Raw genomic sequence first — 25558 nt, 5'->3', positions numbered from 1 at the left:
CCTGTGTAAGCGGGAGGCTCTGTGATACAAAAAACAGATACAGGCCTGATGTTTTCAAGTGAAAGGCAATATGTGTGTGAAAGGGCTACTGCCTTTATCAAGTGAAACAATGTGCAATTAGCAATTTCCTTGTCATGCCTAATTTTTCCAAACATAGGTGATTGAGGAGTGTGATGAGTACGTACAGTGGGTAATTTCAGTTGCTGAGGCACACGTGGATAAAAGGAGACTTTACATTATTCTGCGGCTAATATCCTCTGATGAGTTTGAGAGGTTCCATTAAGCCAAACTGTGTCCTCTGTTTAAATATCATTAAAAGGTCGTCAAAGGATGACTGCAGATGGGATGATGAGGCAAAGAGAGGTTCTAATATAGGATAAACGTCAGTCTGGCAGGATGCTCTTAGACAAGTGAGAAGGACTGTAAAGTTGATTTGAGCAGACTGATGGATCATATAAATTCACTTGACATAAAAAAAAAAAAAAAGACTCTTGGAGCAGAACACCAAGAATCATGCTGCTTAAGAGTGAAGTTGTTGGAAAACACCCACATGATTTTTCTGCTCTTCATGCTGGCAATTCTATGTTTTATTCAAACTCAGATATTCTTGGTGACCCTGCCAGAAGGAAAACCTGCCTGTCTGCTTGTATAATTCTCAGAGTCTCAGCACTCTGTTTTACTCTTTTATACGGCGTGTTTTTAATACTGACTGAATGGAAAAAAGGTTGTCTTTTTGTTTTGTTGTCGTAGAAGGCCACAGATAGCAGCGAGCAGGAAATAATCCATTGAGACTTTCTGTGACTGTGTTTGTGGGGGAAAAATGAAGAAAAGGACAGAAACTGATTATTATTTGAAGATGAACTGAAGTGACCATTGTGTGATCCATATGTGATGCAAAGGAGAGGAGCTTGAAATGACATTACACCATTGTTGTAATACCCTGACATTTCTCTATCTAAGCCACTTCCAGTGTTGTTCAAAAGGCTGGCTCTGTGAGGTATTTACAGTGGTACTTGAGATTGTACCCCCCTGAGGAAACTACGCATTTTTTTTTGATTTTGGGAACAAATCTAAGTGAATGCCAACCCTCCTGCAGAAGATGTACCAATTTAAAAAATGGCCATTCATTTCTGGTTAACTGTGGCATGCGTGACACTTTGTCTTTTTCTGTTGCCTGACTTAGGAAGTTTCGGTCTCTCCTCCTTACAGACCCCTTCAGGTTCTGGGATATTTTTAGGCTTTGTTACACGGACAGCATGTTTAGAATCTACCAGCAGTTTTTTTTTAATGATGTTCAGGACAGAGGACTGTGACAGTGATTTCAAGAGCTTTAATTTGCGTTTTTTTGAAGTGTTTCATGGTGGATTTGGAGTTATGCTTTAGATCATTGTCCTGTTGCACGAGCCACTTTTCAGTTTCACTTCCTTGACTGACTCTAAGGTATTTGTTTTGTTAAATTTGCTAATATTTAGTGGCTTTCCATCTTTGCTCAATCCATAAAGTGTTTCCTCTGACACTAGCTGCCACATAGCCTCAAAGCAATATATATCCGCCCCCATCCCTAACAGCAGGTAAGGCGCTCTTTTAATCAAATATGCTCCTTTTTCCCCCCTCTAAGTCAGAAGCTTATATCCAAGTGGAATTAATGAAAATTTTAGTATAACATGAGTTTTAATTCTTTTTTTAACTGTATCATCAGTTTTAAGTCATTGTGTTTTTACACGGAGAAGCAACACTGCACTGTGTAATGGTGCACAACCATTACTTTAGCTAAGCCTTCCTGCAGGTCCTTTCCTCTCTGCTCAGCTGATTTGCTGTTTTATATGAACTTTTTTGGTCTTCCCGATCTTGATGATCTCTTGATTTACACAGTTCCTTTTATCCTATCACCTGCCATTTATTAATGACATTTTGGACAGTAGGAACTGTTATCTGGAACTGCCCTGATATCTTCTTCTTAAAAAAGTATCAACTAAAGAAATAACTGCTCGTAGCATAGACTGTGTAGAAAGAAGGATGAAGCTTTAACTTTACTTAACATTCTATCTCAGGTCTGCTTAGCAGTTAGCAATATCTCTCCTTCTGCTTCTCCTTCTATGTCCTGGTCAGCACGCCACATGTTTGTTTTATCTGTGCTTCCTTTAGCACTAATCATACATTTAATAAATGCAGTCTTTTATAGCACTGGAGGCGAGACTTACTCAGTTGAAAGGGCAGAATGGAAAACCCATTAGCTGTGAAGCTCGTCAGGCCACAACCGAGCCCTTGTTACCCGTCCTCTGGTCATCAACTGATGCTGGTCAAAATGCCATTTAATTGGCCTGAATAATTTGTCTGACAGATAAAGCAGTATGTATGTAACTGTATGCTAGTGAAAGTATACTATAGTAATACTATACTAAAATACTGCAACTTCCTCTTAAACAAAATACATTTTAGCCTAATTTTACAATAGATCATTAGTTGTTTTTTTTTAATCTTTACTGATATTGGCGTGTGTGTGTGTGTGTGTGTGTGTGTGTGTGTGTGTGTGTGTGTGTGTGTGTGTGTGTGTGTGTGTGTGTGTGTGTGTGTGTGTGTGTGTGTGTGTGTGTGTGTGTGTGTGTGTGTGTGTGTCTGCGTGTGTGTGTGTGTGTGTTTGTGTGTGTATGTGTGTGATTTTGTGTGTGTGTCTATATTTATGTAACAAAATATATGTAATAAAAAAGTTTTCTGTAAAAAATGTAAATGTGCCTTTAAATTAGATGTAATTTCATTGTTGGTTTTGTAATGTCAAAAATACATAATCTGTTAAATTAAAAGGAAAAAATCCATTTAGATCCTTTACAGTATAGATAGTATATTAGATTATTAATGTGATCAGTGCCCAACTGCCAGTTCAGTATTTTCTTTTTGAAGGTTTAATGGTTACAGGCTATAATCTTTACATTTCTTACTTGAATTTGAATGTTTGTTTCCAGTACTGCACTGCTTCTGTTGCAGTTTTGTAGCCTAAAAATTTGGCTTGTGGTTCAGGACGACTATGATTTGGGCTGGCACGATGTACAACATTATCTTTGAGGTGCAAAATCTGCTTTATCTCCATTACAAAGTAGGAGGAAAAATTAGAGTCTCTGAGTAAATAGCTCCCATTATCATCAAACCATTACAAATACCAGTATTGATGTTAATACAGGTAGGATTATTTATGAGATCATCTCACATCCAAGACAGATTGGCTTATTTCAGCTTTCATTATGCACATTAGCAGACAGGACTAACGTGTTCATTTAGATGTTTAGTAATTTAAATTTAGTGTATTTGGGAAGAAAGAACAATTTAAAACTTCACAACATTCTGTATCATTTTCTACTTTTGTAACTGTGTCCACTAACAAAGCCATGTTCTACAGAAAGACATGTGCATTCCAGCTATACAATTATACAGATTTACACCATTTTTGATAAACTGTTTTTAATTAACACACAAGTAATTTCAGCCTCCATGTTCAATAAGGTGAAAAGGAGATCGAGTCTGACTTTAGTTGGTGCTCCAGGGAAATGAGTGTCTGTGACATTAACAGAGTGCGTTTGCATCCAGGGCTGACTTCACACATCACCTCAACACTTAAAACACTGTGATCAAATAGACGATGGTGGGAATGGATTCTCTTGAGTGCCCGTTAAGTGCATTTTGCTAAGGAAGTAAGAGAAGTTAAAATACATTTAGTGTTAAAAAAGACAATGCACTCTTCCTTAATGCAATGTTCTGCACTTAAGCTCTATAGACTCTAATTCTCAGTGTATATACCTTAGACTGGCTATCAAGGGCAAGACCCTTATTTCCAGACTTCTATTTTCTGCAAAGAGAAAGCAGTGATATGTAAAAAGGAAGTCGATTCAGAGACCACACTTCAGTAGCTGAGGATCTCCAATTTAATGCTGTCCTGGCTCTTCCATCTGGAGACATCCCAGCCATGTTATTTTGGATATAGCAAGGGGAACTGTCTGGCTTCCTAGCGGATACCTGGCTTGGGTTAGTGGACTGTGAAGGCCCTGAGGAGCCCGCGAGTCTTTACCATACTAACAGGCCCGATCACCAGTGAGGAAGAAGCCGCATTAACGTGAAGCTGAAAAATCCTGAAATGTGACAGGTTAAATCTATAATATGCAGCTGCTGGCCCAAATCCAGCCAGAGCTGTGCAGTGACACTGGGTCCTGTGAAGTCTGCTGATAACCTATTTAATCTCAGGCAGAAAATGATGGTGCCTCTTCGAAGTTGGCACACATGCACAGGGTTGGTGACTATCAACTGCAATATCTTGCTGTTTTATGTAACATTTTATATGTTGCATTTTGTCCAGTCAACAAAGTTTAATGTTTGATACCAGGCCCGCCTGAATTCCTTCACAGGTTTTTTTCAGTATGCATACACCGACACGTACTGTAATTGCTTCATGTGAGGCCCATGAGCAATGAGGTGTGCTGTGATTTTTAAATTTGAGTTTATGCCACTGTAAGCATTTACTTGTACTTTAATTTCAGTGTTTGTGTTAATATTTGTGGCACTTTGGCCTCCCCACTACGAAATGGTTCTCAGGAGTCCTTCAGTATTAAAATAAAACTCTATGGAACTCAGTTTCATTTTTCCCAAACTCTACAAATTCAGTTCCTGCAAAATGTGGCTGCAATATGATAGAATAAATTAATAATTGAATGTGTTATTTTTCTTAGACTGTGTTTGTGTTTTTTTTGTAAACCACAAACATTTTTCTCTCGTTGAAACAACCACAGTGCAGATTAAAATAGTGGGAGCGGATTGAAACAGCTCATCTAATGAACCCTGCTCTTACGATGCCCCCCTGCATCATGCATTAACAGGCCACGCAGCGAATCTTTCTCGTTCATGCTAATAGGCTGTGTCTTTAGTGTTGAAAACAATTATTAAGTAACACTTCAGTCATTAGAAAGTTGTTTTCTGTGTCTAACTTTGGTGGCATTGACTTTCCCTTGGTGTCAACTTCAGAGGAAATACAAATTTGCGCTTTGCACAGCCCACCTACAGCTTCATTTTCTTGTAATTTCTCCAAGCTCCCTTCTTAGGATTGGGGGTTGAGCAGATGCAGGTAGATGTATATTTATGAGGGGGATGTGTATTTCAGGGAGAAGCAGTGTTGTGAAAGGTGACCTTGTTAGATAAAAGGAGGGCTTGGAAGCCAAATGATGAAAGAGAATGGGATCATCCTGGGCTCATTAATGTGGATTTGAAGGTCAGGTAATTATAACAATAGATGTGTGGGCTGGTTTTGGCATCTGGTATTGTTGCTTTGTTATGATGGTGACAAGACTGCGGAGGAAAGGGATTAATCACTGTGACACCAGCCTGTTGTCACATTGATACATTCAGACATCATAACACTAGTGCTGTAGCTCTTGAAAGAAGCTGCAAAAACAACATAATTTCAACTATCAGCACTTTATGGCATGTACTGTTGAGAATATGAATGGGATTAAGAAGCTACCAACATGGGCACCTGATATTGTAATGAACATTTCAAAGTAAAAATCCAACCTACAGTAGAATTCACATTGTTTTTAAAACAACACGTGTCTTCTAAAGCTAGTGACACTCAGAAGTCAAATGCTGCTTCATTGAACAAGAACTAGTTGAGGTTTGGACAGTAAAATATGAACCACTGTATGCAGCAGTGAAGGTAAACTAGGAACCCCACAGTCACAGACATTCATTTTATTTAACCCAAGTGAGCTTTTAACAGGTTGAATTTAAAATACTACAGAACAGCTAGGCAATTCAGGACATTATGTAACTTAATGGAACTGTAATTGGTGCTGAACGTTGACGGACCATTAATACACATGAGGAGTGAGGCCTGCTGCGTGATACTTGCTTCAAATTAATTCAGCAGAACAACCCAATAAATGGCAAATAAGTTCAGCAACAAGATTCTCTTAAATGTTAGCAAATCATAGACATAAACAACAATTTTATGCAAACAAGAAGGAAGGATACATTCAAATTGAAGTAATATATTTTGGAAAGACTTGATTTTTCTTATTACACATATAGATTCAAGTTAAAATAGATTTTTTAAAAAACAGACAGGTAGCAGATTAAGGGAAAAACCTGAATCCTTGACAGGAGATATGGTGACATTGTGTTTCCTTACAAGATTTGAGGCCCACTTGTCCCTGAAGAGTGAATGATCACTGCAAATGAATACAAGTTGTTCTTATTGATCCCCTTTATCCTATTATGAAACAATTCTATCCTTACGGGACTGGTCTCCTGCAGGATGACAATTCCTCCAATAATAGGGTACAAGAGGTCACTGAATGCTGTGATGATGACTATGAAAATTAAGTGAATCATATATTGCCACCTTTGTAGTACTCAAATCTCCACCCAATGGCAGATTTTAGACCAACATGTCAGACAGCACTCTGCATCACCATCATCAAAACACCAACTGTGGGAATATCTTTTGGTGAAATGATGTTCATTCCTCCAGTAGAGCTCCAGAGACTTGGACAATCAATGCCAGGAAACATTAAATTCATCTACCAGCACCTGGTGGCCTAACTTCTTAGTAACAAATTGAAAACTGTTAGTATTTCCTTTAATTTGTCACCTGTCTGTTGTAGACTTTGTAACTGAACTGGAATGTGACAACCCAAATCAATCAAATGTTGGAGTGGTAGTGTTTTCGGCGGTTGTGAACAAGACAGCTGCAGCAGCAGTGAAAGTCCAGCTGCCAAAACTGTGCACTTTGTACATTTTAAAGCCAAATATAGCACTTCTTTGCTTTACCATTTTTACTTGCATTTGGCACAGTTCAGTAAATACCAAATTCTACCTTAATATTTAGGCATTTGCATTTTCTCAGAATTTTCGCACATGCTCCACATCAATATCCATGTTACTTATCTTTGAACCCCTTTCATCGCTAAAACCTACAACTTTAGTCAATGACATGTAGTTAATAATCCCATAAATGCTTTGACATTTCAGTATTAACTACTCTGAGAGTTATGACATTATTTGTCCATATTTCATTCTCATGCTTAGTGTGACATTGGTTATTAGTTTGAGCCACAGCTGCAGCATTTTGACTTTCAGGCGTTTTAGTCCACATGAAGCCATTATGTGTGTGAATGTGCTGCTGGGATCGCACCACCTCTGCCACAAGTTTGTCTGACTCAGTCACACTCCTCAGGGACCACTAGAAGCTATAAAGAACAAAAATGCCAACCAGTATTATCAGGCGAGGCAGCATGTGTGGTGTAGCATGCATTTTTAATGTGCCACAAATAAGAAATACCACTGTTGCCTCTCTTCTCTCATCCCACAACTGGTGGCTCATTTAAGTTTTATTTCTATTTGTGTGAATTTCAGCAGCTACTAAAAACAAAACAGCTCCTATCATTAAAGGCTGGAATTACCTCAGTTTTACACAGAGCTCCACAAAAGTGAGATGGGGGGGCTGTAGATATCAAGTCCAAGCTTGAATATTTCCAGTTGGGTTTGGTTGTGTTGGTTTGTATGTGTGCAAACGTGCATGTGTGCATGCCAGTGTGTGTGTTGGTGTGTACAGGCAGATAGTATCAGAGCTTGTTAGGAAGGCTGGTGGGGTGGAAAAGTGTCTATGTGTGGAGCAGCACATTATTCCACTCAAAAAGAATTTGCCAAAGTCCTTCACTCCACTGACTCTTTGAACTTCAACATTTGGAGCTGACATGTTAGACATCAGGATGCTATGAAGAGGAACATCTAATGACCATCGTAGTGTCAACCAAGTCGACAAATGATCAACTTTCATCTCTCTGAACTATTTTTTTCTCCATTATTTAAAGACCTCTTTTTCCACTTCATTGTTATTAGATGCTAATTTGTGCCTGTCAAATTAGCTGTAAATGTGATTTCTCATTAAAGCAGAATAATAGAAAAAAGGAAATGATTCTTCTTCAGCTATACTGACCTAGTTATTACATTTATTTGGGACAGTTTCTGTGTGTACAATCACATTTGCTAAAATCAGAATTTGCTCCATGTGGAATTCTGACACGCATCAAAGGAAGCAGTAAGTAGTATGAAACAGCACACAGTGTCCATTAAAACATTCTTATCACAGTTAATTTAATTGAGATGTATTTACTGAAACTCCTCCTAAAATGCCTGTAGGATTTGCAGATGGGCTGTAGCGTTACATTGCAGTAGTGGCTCGGGTGCTTTGAAAAATTGCACCAAGATTTTTTTTGACTCAGCAACAGAGCAGACAACCTGAACCATAAAACTTTTTTATTAGTTTCTGTACCCCACCTTTTATCCCAGAGTCACAGCGGAGTACACTATTAACCTCCCAGCTTACTGAGAAGCATTTGAGAAGCTGCTAAGGGTGAGGTGAGTGTGCATTTGATAGAGCATATTTAAAGGGTTCAGTTAAGGTGGCAGAGACCAAAAGGTAGACAGTGGATCTGTTTACTGCTTTGAGGTTTTGTGGTTATGCTCTAGCACTTTCCATTTAACTGCATGATCTAGGGCTTTGCTGACGACACCAAACATGCAACCCAGACCCATGCCTCAGTGCCCTCTGCACACACAGAACACACACACTGAAGTGCACACAAGTCATTTTTATAAATGCTCTGCAAACATCTTGACACACTGAGACGAAAGAGTGGTTTCACCATTCCTTTTCACTGTTTGCATCTATGCTGGCTTCTTGGTGCAGTGCCGCAATTCATAAACTGTGCCTGTCACACGTCTCTGGTGAGGGTTCTGTTATCAATATTTTCTCGCTGTGAAAATACACAGCAGTGGCAGTGCTGCATTTTCATTGGCTGAGGGGTATACGAGGTCGCTGTGGGGGTTAAGGGTTCAAAGGGCAGACAGGAAGTAGGTGTTCCCACAGTGACAGTTCAGGCATGTGTTTGATGGGCCAGGCTAATGGCACGGACCAGCAGTTCCTAATGACCTACCATCTCCAGGCAGTCTGGGGAGCCTTTCCACTGAGATTTATGGCCCGTTGTGGTTACTACTGGGATGACACTCCAGCACTCCTGACAAACTCCCAAGTTACAGCCTGCTCCTTTGGCTTTACTCTTTCTTCTCATTAACTGGGTCATTGCAAACCTTCAAGGCTTACCTTTACTGCTACAATAAATATTCTTGTTCAAAACTCCAACTCGCTGCTGTAGTTTGTCTAATATAATAGGATCCTTTCAATAGCTTTGAAGTTGAAGATGTAGTCTGTTGTCCTTGAAATAAGTGATTTATGAAGTTTTCTTCAGGCACACACTGGCAGATGTTTAACAGAGGATGGCAAAGTCAAAAACCCATTAAACATACATTTAAAGAGACAACTCTGAATGTAGATGCTCAGAGAGCAAAGAAGAAACAGATAATGGTCTTCTGATAATACTAATTGTTGGCTCCCCCACTGCTTCCCTAAAGGCAGAAATGTGTTGATCCTCTACTAGATAGCCAGACTGAGCCCAGGGCGGGCAAAACAGCAAGGAGAGCTAGTTTATAATTAATACACACACTATAAAATATGCATCATGGGTTGGATGTGGCCAAATATGGATTTCTGTTTTGATTTTCACTCAGGATAATTGAAGCACTTCTCAAGCAAGTCACACTGAATAAGGCACAAGCTCATAGCCTTTGCTTCCAAGGCTTTCTATTCTGCTGTAGGTTAACTTCTCTACCAGCTTGAAAATGCATAGTTAAAGAATTCATTTTTGGAGTTTTTTATGTGATATGTATGCAGGCTGAGTTCACTTACTCTGTGGGTTGCAGATATTTTGTGTGCAAAAGCCGCACATCGTTTTTTAAGATAAACTGCCAAAGCATGTTTCATGACATTCTGATCATTAAAGCAGAGGATGCAGGGAGAGGGGAAATGAAAAGGCATAAAGTAAGACTTTTACCTTTCCCTGCTTCCATATTTATCAAACCCGCTAGGAAGATGAGAAATCTCCTCAGCTCCCAGTGGACCATTGCCGTAAACACACCAAGTCACATGAGGTTAGAAAGCATCTCACATCTCCGCCCCCAGTCTACCCCCTTTTTCCCTACTACCACTCCTCCACCTCACACACATACACATACACATGCAGGAGAGTTGTGTCAGACTGATTAGCAACCACATATCCAATCTCTGATTAGGTGTGGAGTAAATGAAGCGCCCCCCTCAGGCATGCATTTCCATAATGTCAGGTAATTAAACCCCAGTGTTTTAATAGCTCAGGAATAGGAAGACTCCCCAGGAGACTAGACAATGATGATAGACTTTGCTGAAACCTAGCATACTATTAGCTTGCTCTGAACTGGCACTGAAACTGTTACTTTCATTGCGGCAATAATAGACAGATGACATCAAGCTTAACAAATTTACATCATAAGTAAAGTAATAGAACATTTCTGAAATTACATGTTTTGAGGTATTTACCTTCAAATCAATGGTATCTCTTGTAATAAAGCCTTAAAATTCCTCTACATTAATCCAGGCCTTTAAAATATAAAGAGAAAATCTCCCAGCCTGGTTGTAAAAGGATGTTCTGGAAATGATGCACATTTGAGTTGTGTGCTTTCTGTTGATAGCTGACAGATTCCAGAGCTAAACAAAGGCTGGAAGAGCACAAGTGTCTTTTTCATCACAGAAAAACCTAGAGAGGTGCTATTGTAAACATGACAGTGGATTGTCAGTACATCCTTGTTTGAGTTGCTGTTTTTTGTTTGTGTATGTTGTGCTCATACTGTATGTGTGCATGCACGCACACATATATATTTAACAAAAGCCCTTTGATGAAACAAATTCTGCAGTGGGAGAGTTTTCTTTGTCGTGCCCACTCATATGTGTGGTGCTCAAATGAGAACAATGCAAAGCCATAATGGCTTCACAGAAACATGTGGAAACTTAGTGAACTCCAGAAGTCACTTTCTACACATAATCAGGGGAGAAAAAAACAAAAAAAGGCCACAGGACTTTGCTGTGATTGGAGCACGCTCCCTGATATCACATGTTCATTATCTGTTGCTTGTGCACAAAAACATTTTTGAGAAATAATAAGCTTTTAATGGGGTAGTGTTCACTGCTAATGATAGCCGGTTCTGTAGCAGAAACTGAAAATCATTAAAGGAGGGTTGTGGCGTATGAGTCTTCTCAATGCCCGCTGTATGAACTACACTTCAAACACTCAGGCTACCTACCTTCAGTAACACGCAAATTAACAGATGTACTTTAAATCCCCTCTAATCTTTCTTCTCTCAAGTGCAGCGGATGTCTGTAACTGACAGAGCAAAATGAAAATAGGTTCATTTTTAATGATACACTCTCCAGTTAGATATCACTCTGACAGTTACCTTCAGTTGAACCAGTAAACTACAGATAATGTCGGGGATTCAGTCATTCGTGAACACAGGGCGAGGTCATACTATTGGTGTCTTAAAGCTGACAGCACACATCAGTGAGCTGGGCTTTTCTTTGAGCGTGTTTTACATATCAACAGTCTTTGACTTGTGAGAAGCAAACCTCACCGTTACATTAGCTGCTGGCTGAATGACTCAATTGTTGCCAACCTGCTAATTTAATATGTAAAGAAAAACACTGCGTCACACATTGATCACTTGCATCTGTTGGGGGTGTGATAAACTATTGGACGGCATTCATGTTGTTTGTTCTCGGCGGATGAGTGTGATATTGTTGGAGCCTCCCATCAAAATGCTAAATCTTGTAGACAGCCATTCAGAGGTGTGATTGCAGCTTTAACTGAGAAAGTGATACAAGAACCTGTAACATAACTGTGTTAGCGTTCAAGCCAATTTCAGGCCCTTCTTGGTCCTTCTCCAAACAATCCTACTCTGCGTTTTTTGTTTTTTTTGCATGGGATTTGATAGATGATATAAATGGCACATTTGAGAAATTATCATCAATAACTTAGATAATCAGATTTATAAATGTATTTATGAGATGTTACACTATTGCATTCACAGAAACCAAACTAAAAATAACCAGATGTTATTGACTCTATTGAATGATCATATCTTTTTCCACTTAACTGACTCATTTTGTCTCTCTTTTCAGCAAACTCCAGTCTTCTGGGAGGTGGGGGAGGTGAGTGAAAGCCTTTGTTTTTCATTATAATGTAAGATCTTGCGTCTACATGTATATTCTTCAGTTCGCAGCATACTTTAGTGCCTGTTTCTTTTCAAGTGTCTGTGTTAAATGTGGCTAAATTTAAGTCCAAACCATTAGAGCGGAGTGCAGGGCAACCTTGCACAGTGCCACACAGAGAGATGGCCATTACTTTAGCGGCCTGCCGAAGAACATTATCATCAAAGCAACAGAGGAAATCTGAGGCAGTCAACTGTGGTGTGGGGATAATGGGTACAGAAATCCAGTAGAATGCTACTGCCCAATCCCACTGTTCCTATTTTTCCTGAATTCTGACTTTTGCAGTGACATGATTGAAATAATCATTCGGTAGCCCAATAAGATGAGGCTGGGGTAAAAGGCTCCCAGCTACATGTGAGATGTTAATTTTTAGTCCCAAGGGGGATTTTTGATAATGACAATGAAACAAGGTCACTGCTTCAGCCTTATGTGTTTATCCATCTGTGTTGGCTGTCACTTTAAATGTGTCTCCTGACAGCCTTCAGTTGTACAGTGTTATACCAACCAGGACAGTAGACCTTGGTACATCTGTCTGTCTAATATATCTATCTAATCTACTCTATAACTTTACAAAAATGTTCTCCCAGAGTACATGTTGAAGATCACAATGAATAGTTCATCATAATTGACATTTTTAAAGCTGTATTTAATGCAGCTATGTGCAACCATCTTCACTCACAGCTGAGTGAAGATGGTTGCACAGTGTGCCAGATAGCGTCCGTTTATCAACTCTTTGATCTGATTTAATTTAGCCATAGTTGTCTTTCTTTGTAATCATTAAACTGTAATAGATAATGTGGGTTAAAGACCTCTTCCTGTAAAAAAAAATTTTATTTGTTCATTTCTAAATGCTGTGTTTTGGTGTGTTCTTTCGAGGTTTCATGTGTAACAAACCCAAGAAAACAATCCTTTTACCTTGTGCAGTGTGGCTCTCTGAGTCATCATTATTTTCCAGAATAGTTTCTTTTTAAAAACACATTTGGCTGAATTACTGCAATATTACAACTTGCCATTGACTACAGTAGTTTTACAGAGTTTTTAAGAAGAGTTGTAGGAGAGCTGGTGTGCTCAAGCTACCATTAATTGGGAGGTGTATGAGTGAAAAGAGACAAGGACTACATAGTTACATCTAAATTGTTTTCAGGCAGGAAAGGATTATTTTAATCGAAAAACAACTTTGAAATGTAAATCTTTGCTACTCAGGGATACGTTTTTAGGGGTTAAATCATCAACAGGGGAGAAACTTTAAAATGTTGCACTTTTAACTCACACACGTCAAATATTCCCACCAAAGTAGATAGTACTCCTGCATATAAAATTTAGAAATTGATTTAGTAATAAACAACATTTTTCAGACAGAATTCCTGCACCTTGCAAGATGACACTTCTGTGTTATTTATTTATTTGTAGGGATTTACCGCCTGTCAGGCAACGGATGGGCATAAAGCAACATCAAAGCCACAGCATAGTTAACTGCTCAGTGCACCATTAGAGTGCGCATGGGGCTGTTGAAACCTTATTCACATCCAATCATGCAGTCTGGAGTGGCCCCTTATCTTGTCTGATACATGGTTAAGACTGCAAGCTTGCAGTGTGGAATCACAATCATCATCATCAGTGACATGGAGAGGTCCTCAGCACACAACCATTTTAAGAATTTCTGTGATTGAGATCAGAGGTTGCAAACATGCGTCTCTATAACCAAGTCAGGCCCGGTAAAGCTGAATATACTGTCCTCCTGATTGGTGTCTGTCTCTCTTGCAGTCCACCCTTAGAATTGATTTGCGCTGTACAGAGAAACACAAGAAGCAATTTTCTTTGCCATTATATTTTCATTATTGTTGTTTTGTGGCAAATCACCTTGATGCAGTTCTCTAAATCTTGGCCTTGTTGATTGATCCAGTCACCTCTTCAACTAATAACAGACTGCTGTCTTTCAACACAGCAGCAGCAAGAGTGAAGTTGAATTTGTGGCCGTCAACAATGAAACGTGAGATCTTATGTGTCAATTAATGTCTCACTTTGCAAGAAAACATTTCAGTTGATTGTGACCTGCAGCTGTGCTTATTAACTCCAGAGGAATTCTAATTGTAGCTGGTGCCATTTTTTTGAGAGCAAAGCCTCTTTTCATTCTTAATTGACTTCCAGCGATGCTATTCCTGCCAAGTTTCTGGCACAAGATATAAGGTCAATTAACTCTAAAATGCTAAGGCTCACATTTCTCGCATTAATAATGACCACAACAAGTCAAGTCGCAAGTGAGTTATTTTAAAATTTCTCATACGTGCAGCTTTTGTGAAGGTTGTGTTTATTTTTTGGGCCATGGTAAAGAATGATGATTATAACTAGAGATTAGTTATCTACCACAAAGCTAAAAATGTTATTTTCCCCCTAAAACAAAGCTCTACGCCGTTGGTCTTTTATCTGCATGAGTCCAAGAGGGGTTTTATCTTCTAGTGTCTTTATCACTCGAAGGTGGCTGCTAAACCTGCAAAACTGTTCTCTGTGTTGTCACCCTGCCCACCCTCTCTACCTCTATCTGCGGTTTGGCATGTGAAGACCTCCTGCCTCGGTGGCGGTAAGGATCGATGTGAAGAGGAGATGTGTTCTCCTTATCTCCCAGCTGTCTTCTCAGGGCTCTGTAGAGGGGCAGCTGCACAACAGGATGATCCATCTTGCTGGCCTCACACACCTGAGCCATGCCTGGTTCTCACAGTTCTGGAGGTGGGCCTCCTGCCAGTATGTGAAAACTGGACAAAGTCTTTACTTTATCTAAGTTATTTTACCGCCTCCACACTTTTTTAACTGCTTCTAGCCTTACATGGCCTGTGAGTTATTTTTTGTTTGTTTTTTTGTTAGTCCCCTATGTTTATGTATCTTTTTAGACAAAGGTTTCACCTCTCTCTCTCTCTCTCTCTCTCTCTCTCTCTCTCTCTCTCTCTCTCTCTCTCTCTCTCTCTCTCTCTCTCTCTCTCTCTCTCTCTCTCTCTCTCTCTCTCTCTCTCTCTCTCTCTCTCTCTCTATATATATATATATATATATATATAATTCAAGAGTACTATGTGGTCTCAGCAAAACAGACAGGACATTTTTGTTGGTGATTGTTTTATTGGTTGGCAGCCAGAACAGTGTACAAAAGGATGGAAATAAGTGAAAATAAAGCCAGGGTGAGATTTTTTTCTGTACCCTGAAAACACATTTTTATATTTCTAGCATTATTTATACTTAGAAAAAATAACTCGTAAGCAATGATTCTTATGCCCTGATGCTCTATTAAATCCTTAGAAATCACTGATGGGAATTCTCTCTGGGTTGTGTGTCCTCAGTATTATGTACACAAATGGGTTAACCAAAATAGTACTGTTATCTACGTTAGACATGTTGGTCTCACTGGGATTCCAAACATACATAGAGGGAAATAACAATGATCTCTGATAATAGCACGCTAAATGAGGCCTCTGTGAATAGAGGGTAATTATGAATGGTACCAGGTTGCTCGTGTGATGTGTGTCACAGCATGGCTGGATGCTGGCACAGTCCCAAAAGAATAGACCTAATGTAAACATCATGTTGTCTGTCCCTCCTTTCCCCCCATTTGTCTCTTTCTCTCACACTCACAAACACACACAGACACACAAACACAAGCATTCAAGCACACTCTGAGCCATGTAATGATACCATGAAGCCCTGTGTAGCCAGAGAGAGGGAGCTCCACTTGCCTTTGATGTCTCCATCCAGGAGGGGAATTGGCTCATTAGCATTCTAACCAGAACCGTTGCCCATTTAGCACTAGGCTTTAACTAGACCACCCAAACAAATCGTTCTTCTCAGGTTGGGCCTCCTTTCTCTGCTCCAGTCAAGCAGCGGGGGCGCATGCATGGTTGTTTTGTATGTCCTGACTTGGGCTAATTTAGCCACGGGCCGCTAACGCTCACTGAAATCACCAGCCTTTGTCATTGCTTACATAACATAGGCTATAGCGCTGGGGGACCTTAGCACTCCTCCCTCGTAAGTTTCCTAAACAGCGGTGTGAGTCATGGCAAGTTCCAACACATTTGAATATATGAGATTAATTATGCTTGTTGTCATTGTGCCCGGCTGCGGTGGTGCTCATGTGGTTCTTTGCCTCCTCTGCAGCTAAAGATGTCATGGGATGTAGAATCACAATGACATGACGAGGCAGTGCTTAGTGGCTGTTCTGGGAAGATGATGTGCACATGCTTGTATAATGCCTGTATATTACAAATCTACTTAACAGAAGAAATATAATAAACTCCTGGCTTTGACCTTTGAGTGTAATGTGAAAATGTGTGCTCATAGTGAATTTATCTGGCCAGATGTCCAGGACTGACTCTTACTACCACAGAATACTCCAGCACGCTTTAAAAAAAAAAAAGACAATGTATTCAGTTTCAGACATGTTTGGATAATCCTTTATCGGGACTCCTAAGTGCTTCACTAGGCTTATCTTTATCTCCATTCGTTATGCAAAGAGCTCTGTTTTCTTTTCTTGTCACCTCCAGGTGAACCATTATCCTCTGTCTGGGTCCTGCCCAAGGCCTGTTTATTGAGTGGATTGGAGGGGACCAGGGCACGGTGCTCTGTGCAGGGGGAGGGGTGTAGGTCGAGATATAGGATGGTGTTATGTGACAGTTTAGGTTGGATGGCCTTATGTCCCCTCCACAGCCATCTCAGCTCCCTGGAAGCCCCCAAACTGCTCACTCAAAGATGACATATTATTCTCATAACTCATAGATTGCACACTACACTTGACTGATGGTCCTCAGTTCACAGATGGTAGTAACAGCCATTAGCATAACTTATGACAGAGATAGTGTATTTCCCCATGGAGTAGCCTAAATAATGTAGAATGATAAATTGAATGCAAAGATTCTTCAGTCAGCGGGGTACCCTGGGGATTTACTTATCTCCTCATATTTAGAGGGGAGTTAGTTACACTCTGATCTAGGCCTGCCTTGTATTTGTGCTCTAATGTTCCCTGTGCTTTTTTTAAGTGTGGTTGAGATATAACTGAAATAAATGTGTGTCTGTCCCCCTCTTTGGGATTAGCCCTGCTGTCAGGAACTGTTTACGAGGTAAACACACAACATCAACCCATATTTCTAATCTCTCTTTTTCTATGTGGTTCAAAAATAGTATTTTTATAAGTGTATTTACCTCTAATTTCAGTAGGGTTGTGCAGGGCTTTGCATTCACGCTTGTTTTCATAGCAGCCTCCAAATACGGGAGTGCCCTCTTATATTGGTTTGGGCCAATGATATTCATTTAAATAATGAACATAAAAAAAGTTCTATTTGAATTGGCCTCATCCTTGCATAAGCAGAAAAGTCATTTTGTAAATTGCACTTACTTAGTGAAATTATAAAACAACTTAACTCTACAAATCCCACGTGAGGTGAACTTTTAAGTGCACTTGTGCATTAACACTGCAGCGTATGCTCGTACACAAGTGTTGCTACGCCTTTATTAAATATGTATCCTGTTATACTGACAGGATAATATGCAAGAAAGCCACAACAATTCATGTACCTCACAAGTTGATCTGCTTCTTTGTATAAAAAATCTTCATTCGGTGTTTTACAAGGAGATGATGAAAAATGACCATCACTGGAAAATTATCATCTCAAAAGTGTCCCGTGCTGTCAGATCGTTGCACCCAATTATTACAGAGATGACGTAATTTAGAGGACATTCTGCTGAAATGAACAGGACAAGGTCATCTGGTGGACTGCAGTTTGCGGTTCCCAAATAGTGATGAAAATTGCATTTCTGTGTGAACGCTCGCTCTCGTGCCATATCTGCCTCCCTCCTGCCACCACAGAGAACAGTCACCAGGAACATCCCCCCCATCCTCCCCCTCCTCCAATCAGCAGTGATGGATGGACTAATTGATGCAGAATGATTGGGCCATTCATTTTATCCTACAACAGTGGGTTCCATATTTAGGATTAGCGTTGCATTATAATGGGTAGGGAAGAAGAAATGGCCAGGGAGTCAATGAATCCTAGAGGGAAAGAGGGACAGTGTGAGGAACAGTTATAAAAAATGTAGAGACAAAAGGAGGGAAGGGAAAAAGTCACAGAACTGTTATGAGTAGCATTAACAAGATTGGTCAGTTGTGTAATGCTAAGCTTATGAGACATAAGGAAGTGTTCCAAGGAGTATATGAAGAGGTGTGTGTGCGTGAATACGAGTGAGTGAGAGCGGTATATAGCTTCCACGTGTCCTGATATCCTTCTCTTACCCTATGAATCATTCATCTCTGTCCCCATGTATAAATCAAGCTGCCGGCCGTTGCCTGCGGCAGTCATGTCATTAGCTAGTTGACGGCATCACTTGATCTCTGGCACCGCAGTGCTGGTGAGGGAGAGGGTCTAACTTGAAACGGTACACATATCAGCATATCAAACTGTATGGAGCACTCTGGCTGTGGTGTAGCGAGCTTTGTGGACCCGACCGAGACCACACAGAGACATTTCACTCAAAGAGACGTTTCCCCTTTAACACACAGTTGCACTTTTCTATCAAACTGACAGTTTTCTGGAAACCGCCCCAGCAGTATGTATATATAATGTAGAAGTTTCAGAGAGTTTTTGTCTAATGCATATTCTATTTAGAGTCTTGTTAATTACACTTGATAGCTTGCGTTCCCTGTATGTCTAAAACTGATTTTTTTGAGCACTGTAATTTAAGCACTGGAATTAATTAGTGCTTTAGACTAAGAAAAAAACACAAGTTGACTACAAGGGGCATGCTATAGTTTCTTTTCTTTTTCTTCTCTCCTTAAGGAGTACTAAAACATGCTGGTGTTGGCTTGCAGTGGATATAAAAATCTGAGAAACTCAGGGAAAAATGGGGTTGTAGCTCTGTGATGGAGAATTGCACCAGAGATTCTCACTACCCTAACCACCTATTTTCAGGACCATTTTCAGACTGACAGAGAATCTCACATAGCTCTTGTCACTGAGGGGTCATTTCAGGTGGAAGGCTGTACTCCTCTTGAATCTCTCCTATCGTACATTGAACCAAGGGACTGAGAAAGCCTGGAGCCTTATCGGTTTGAAATGCTAGCTCTACCAGTCACTGCATGCGGTTACATTTTATATTACAGTCTTGGTAAAATATGAAGCTTTTAAATTATTATAAAACAAATAAACATTATAAAAAGTTCTGATTGTTTTTAAAGGTCTGGTATATATACATTTTTTTGCATGTGCTTTTTTGCACTTTTGCACGTATTTTTGTGCCTGCAGGGAAACAACAAAAGCATGCAGTAGGCCAACTTAAATTCTCTGAATCATTTAGTTGAAAATAAATATATGTGATATTGCAGTCGGGTCCTCTCCTTCCCTCAGGGTTGCTGCTGTAAACATATTGCAGCTGCTTGTTTTACTTTGCGTTTGACCTCTGCAGCCTCTGTCTCTCTCTCTTTCTGTTTTGTCCCCTCTCTATTGCTCTCTCTAAAAAGAAGAGTGATATTTTTCAGTCCTACAGAATGTACATTTCAGCCACTTAGCAATTCACTTGCTTTTGTACAACAAAGAACATTCACTCAGTTTAAGAATTGCCCACCTTATTCTGTCACCCCTCATTGAACGCAAAGTGAGAATACCACCACGGGGCTCGAGAAGTGGGCAAGAAAATGTCAATTTAGTTCTCTTCCACATTGCATCACACATGACCTCCTCCCATACCCCAAACCCCCTCTTGTGCACCAGCAGTTCTGGGTCAGTTGTTAAGATTTTAGACAACTCAATACATTACCAACCCCAGTGTCAGAGCACATTTGTGTCCTGCACAGACTTTATTGTGGTCGTTTTCGGGGTGGATCCTGCACACACTTCAATGCGCTGTCTATTTTCTTTTGCATGCATGTGTCTATTACGTGTATGTATGTATCTCTCTGACAATGCGTTCTCATGACAGTGTGTGTGAATGTGAACATGACTGTGCACGCATTTGCTCCCAAGACAGCATGTCTGCGTGGCTGTCTGAATTTTAAAGTGAGTGTGCTTGTGTGTGTGATTCTTATTCTGGGATAAGTGGATGCTGAGCTGTCTTGTCAGTTGACTCAGTGGTCAGTTTTGGTCCTGCTGCCCCCAGCAATGCACGATGGAGTGATGAGATCTGACAGACGGGGACAGTTCTTAGCAGGGCACTACCCCATCCCATGGTCTCACCAATCATAGCAAGGCTTTTACAAGGGCATCACACGAGGCTCTAAGAGCTTAGGCACATGCTCCCAAATGATTCAGAGATGGAAGATATGCCAATATACCAATCATATGAAACCCTGTTATTTTGAAAAATGTTTACACAGATTGCATGCTGTAAAAATTTTTGCAAAGCATATGTTAGGAAGACACGGCCCTTCAATAACAGACAGGTGGGACAAAAGGCAAACAGAAAGAAAGAAACCTGCATTCCACCATTTTACAAAATCAAGTTTTTTTTTAATGTACAACCTGAACTGAACCCTGAAGCTCAGTTATGAGGGGTTCTGTATCAAACCTACAGTCTAATGACTTTTCTTTGATGTTTAATAGAAATGAATTCCTTAGCGCAGGGATAGCCTCCATGCCATCTACTCTTTATATGTAAATTATATAGTGCTTGTCTGCCTTGGTGGTACTTAAAAAGCTTTACAATGTTTTCACCAATAGTAGCAGAGCTGCTGTGTAAGGTGCTTGGCTGCCCTTCGGGAGCAGGGCGGGGATCAAAGCGCCAACCTTGTGATTTGTGGACAGCCTGGTCTACCACCTGAACCACAGCTGCCTGCTAACAGTGATGAAAGTAGCTGAGGACCCAGTGGAAATCCATGAAAGAAATTAGTAGGACATTGCCAAACAGCAGAGCCATTAAATCAATGAACAGCCCCCAGGTCAGGTGGAATAACCTCATCCTAGCAGCCATTTACTTCGGAACAAATAATAGTTTTGTCTTTTGTGGTTGTACGAGGCTGATACAGCGTGGTATGTTGCTCCTTTGGTTTCCATCTTCAGGTACGATCATGAGACCACACGCTGGTGAAAGGGAAGCTGCACGGACTATTAATACCAAATCTGTGCAGTTGACTGTGTTTTGTTTAATCACTGCAATTAGTAAATTACAGCTGGATTCTGAGATGGAAATGTACCATGTACGATTCTGCTATTTTAGTCCGTGTAAAGGAAATTTCCATATGTGTTCCAAAATTTGTTTCAATTATAGACAATAGAGAATAATTGGTATAGACATGTGAAACTATGTAGTACTGAACAGTAGAGTTGATAATTGTCTCTTGCAAACACACAGGCAGCTGCAGACACCAGAGATGTGCAGTTGCTGTTATTATGCTACTTTCTAGCCTGCTGGGAGCCCACGTAGATGACCTGTTCCACATATACGGAGTGGGTCAAAATCTGTGTATTCTGTGCATGCACAATACTGCTGAGCATGTGCACTGCTGCCCTTGTCGTGTAGTTGGCACACGGACACTCTATCGGGACACAAATTTTGTATGCATGCACATTTGCGGACTTGGGGCATTCCAGCGGACGCTTGCCAAACGGAGAATATATCACCATCCTGTTAACCTGTTTTTAATCATTATTGTGTTCAGGATTATTTGGGAAAATCAGAAATTAGAAATTGAAGAAGCTATGTTTAGCATGACCACTCCCCCCAACACCGTACCATTAGATAAACATGAGTGCATTAGCATTCATGGTTGGCCAACTTGACCACAAGGTGCTGCAGCCTTTGGTTTGCTAGTTAGCTCTGCATCTTCAATGAATGCCTGAATTTACAGAACAGCTGGGCTTTCTCATTTAAATTTCCCAAGAATGATGAGATGTCCTGTCAGCAGGTGGTACCATCATTAGCAATACCAAATAATCATTTTGCCACCAATAAATTTATTTTGCCAACCACCACATTTGGCTAATTTTTGTGTTGCGATGTGTAACGTTGAAATTACTGAACCTTCAAGCCATTTTAGTGAGTAGCTTTAATGGGGTAATAAAAACACACACAAAAAAGTGACTTCACCGTAGTAGTGGCCACATTATTAAAATTATTCTGTAACTGTCTTGTGCATTTGTGATTTCCCAACCTAACCTGTTTGGGTCAATTAAAATGAACTTTGGTTTATTTCCTTGGTTAGTGCAGTTCATTTTGGCTGGTGTGAAAGCTGTTTACAGAAATTTTAAATTGAACCCTAGTGTGGACCAAACAACCAAACCAAGACAGCTTGAAAAGGTTGGTGCCAACCAGACTTTAACGTCTTCTGTTTGCTTTCACACCGCAAACAAGTCACGTCACATCATAATGGTATTTGACATTTGAGAGAAGCTGCAACTTTCACACAATTACTTTGGTTTCAGAGCTTCAGCGAACATGCCAAAGAGTGCTATTTGTTTTTTTAATCATTCAAATTTGGCTGAGCGCATTATAACCCATAGTTTTGTGGTGCGACATACACATTAGAAAGCGCAAGTAGTTATATGACGATCACTTAGACGTAGGGCTAGCAAAAAAATGTATCAAATAAAAATGTGATGGTCAGTAACGCACTTGCTACAAATTTTTCTTTTATTGAATGACAGCATTTCTATCCCACTTAGCTCTTCATCAGATCAGAGTTACAAACTCAAAATGCATGTTTATTACTGCTTTGCATGGGTTTTTACAGCTAGCTCATGGACCTGTACATACTGCAGACGCTTGAGGATTTACATTGCTAGAAGAGTCCATACCTACTAACTATTCATCACAAAATCATGTGTAGACAACACGCAGCGCCCTAGCTGCCATTAGGTACCTAAAGTTTACAGTAGCGCTGAGGTGGTATTTAGATGTGAGGCTTGTGTGCGACAGTGCACTGATAATGGGTCTTTGAACTAGCTGTGGGAGTAGGGGAAGGAGCATATTCACGTGAGGATCTCTAAAGTGATGGTTGGTGGCTGATTAGTCGCACTTCACTGACACTTTCTGTGCAGACACTGACCTGCAACGATGGCCTTTTGCCAACTAGTAACAAACTGTCGAGCTTTCTGCATCTCTCGTGGGGCAGCCTAGTTAGCAGTGTCTGACAGGCCACTTGCCTACAAGGAAGGTTTCAGCCCAGGGAGGGCAGAGCAAGCTCCAGAGGAAAGCTGTCATCTTTTTGTCAGACCACAGGGAAGAGGAGGAGTCTCTCTTTCCCTCTCTCTTCCGCTGTCTCTCTCACTCACTCTCTATATATTTCTCTCCACATCAGCCTGTTCCCCTGGTGAAGATCTTCATTTTTCTGGTGCCTGTTATGCTCCTCTCAGCCTGACTGTGCAGAATAAACAGACGGGTGTCAGTGGATGAAACGCCAAGCATCCCCTAGGAGCAGGGCCCGTCGTTGTGGTAGTCCCCTCACTGTTCCCTCCTGAGGGCCACAGCAGCCATCCCAGTATGCTAGCTGAGAGTGACACCAAGACAGGCAGTTGGACCGAGGTGAAAGACGCTCTATGTGTCCTTCCTAAGGGAGAGATGAGCGTTTATACCACAGGGATGATGCCCGCCACTCCACCTAATCCTCTTTTCCCAGACACTTCATTATCACCCGCACACTGCAGCCGCAGTATGTGTGTGCTGACAGATCTCTGAGGAGAGCCGCAGAATCTCACGTAAAAGGTGGAGAGGAGAGCGAGTATGGAAGAAGAAGAAGGAGGAACGGTGAGGAACAAGGAGAGCAGAGAAAGGTGGTATGAAGAATGACAGAAGGATACGCAGAGTAAAAGGTGTGGTGGAGGTGGAGAACAGATGTCAGACATAGTGGGTGGTAGTGAGAGGAAGACAGTTTGCGTAATGTCTTCTCATTTCCCTTTGCCTATTTATATATTTTCACTACAGAAGAAAGCAGCAGGCAAAACTGAAAAAAAAGAGTCAGAAAAATAGGTCCTCTCTTCATGAAACACTCCACTTTATCAAATATAGCACACAGGGCATTTTGTTGATTGACTAATTGAGCTTAACAGTTAAGTAACAAGTATGGAGAGTGAAAAATAATGCCAAATTTAGTTAAAACTGTGAACTACACATGCCATTTATATGCAGAATCCTAGTTTGGGAACAAACCTTTAAGAGGTCCGCTTTCGGATAAGAATTGAGTTTTCAGTATGCACAAGCCAATTAATACTTGTATATTTGTTCCTTTCCGTATTGGGCATATGCAGAGGTGTCTGCTGGGAAGAAAATTAATTTCTGAGTTGGAGAGTGCAGCAAAGCTATTTGAGCCCACTGAAACATGTTGGCTCTCTACTGTGAGACTCGCATTAGCACATGCCATAATTGATGGAGGAGCATACTTAGCAGTAATAATGGGCATGGGCATTATAGAGGGTAGTACCAAGACATTGTTTTCAGAAAGCTCAAATTAAGCTTTTTGCTGTGGCTTTGGTGTAGCTCTGACTGTCCAGTGTCATCAGGAATGCTTTCTAAGTCTCTGATAAACACGCTGCTTGCCAGTCAGTTTGTTCTGGGCCTCCCATTCGCAGGGAAAATAAACAAGTTCATCAAACAGGCAGAGACAGAGCCCCTCTCCACTGACTCTAGTCCTGGCCCTGATGAAACCGCAATCAGCTCAGTACCATAGGGAGCCATTGTGTTTACAGTCGGTGGGTGGATGGACTGCTGCTAGCTCTGGGAGATTAGACCTTTGAGACCAGCTGGGACATTCCCACCACCAGCCAGCTCCACCTGTGAAATTGCAAACAAGACCATGTCCCTTCCCCTCAACCTCCACGGCTGCTCGAGTGATCAACACCACACTGACACTTTCTCAAGGCTCCTCAATCATTCACAGTCTTGAGGAGTGTGGAGAGGAGGGGGGGGCTCATCTAAAATTGAGAGACCGTGTACACGTGGGCATCTTAGTGTTGGAGGCACGACAAAGCACACACAGCTGTGGTGCTGATTGTGTCTTAAGTGTGTGTATTTGACCCCCTGAAAGGTCAAGATGTGGGAAGAATTTAAACCAAAAAAAAAATTAAAAAATGGAAGCACCTGACCTTGATATCACTTCCACAACAACCTCCCCTCCCAAGATCACTTCCACACTTGTCAGCTGTTTGAGATTTTATATCAATTTCTTCAAAATGCGCTGGCAAAGCCCCAAAGATTTGGCACAAATGCTATTCCACAGTAGCTGTTCTCACACACTGTGTTCTACATAAAAAAAAGTAAGCCTGGAGGAAATGCTGTGGGATGGAGTGTGAATGCAAGCCTCAGCTGACAGCCCCTGGAACATGTTTCTCCCCCTTGGTGGGCAGCGGAGAAAACCTCACCAAGCGTGACAATAACAGAATGCCAAAACATGGATTGGGCCAAATGAGCTGTGAACGCAAACAAAGT

General features: G+C 40.8%; 1 protein-coding gene across 4 annotated transcripts in view; it reads left to right on the top strand.

Moving 5' to 3' along the window:
* The window catches only part of macrod2 (mono-ADP ribosylhydrolase 2), a 411911-nt gene that overhangs the window by 110261 nt on the left and 276092 nt on the right, over positions 1 to 25558 (top strand). For all 4 annotated transcript variants that reach the window (XM_055018437.1, XM_055018436.1, XM_055018435.1 and 1 more), the window contains exon 4: positions 12086 to 12115. In XM_055018437.1, the coding sequence (XP_054874412.1) occupies positions 12086 to 12115 (30 nt within the window). The remainder of the gene's footprint in view (positions 1 to 12085; positions 12116 to 25558) is intronic.

The sequence above is a fragment of the Amphiprion ocellaris genome, chromosome 16 (assembly GCF_022539595.1).
Source record: "Amphiprion ocellaris isolate individual 3 ecotype Okinawa chromosome 16, ASM2253959v1, whole genome shotgun sequence".
In the NCBI taxonomy this organism is placed as follows: Eukaryota; Metazoa; Chordata; class Actinopteri; family Pomacentridae; genus Amphiprion; species Amphiprion ocellaris.
The sequence above is the reverse complement of the archived record's forward strand: the minus strand, read 5'-3'. Positions and strand labels throughout refer to the sequence as shown.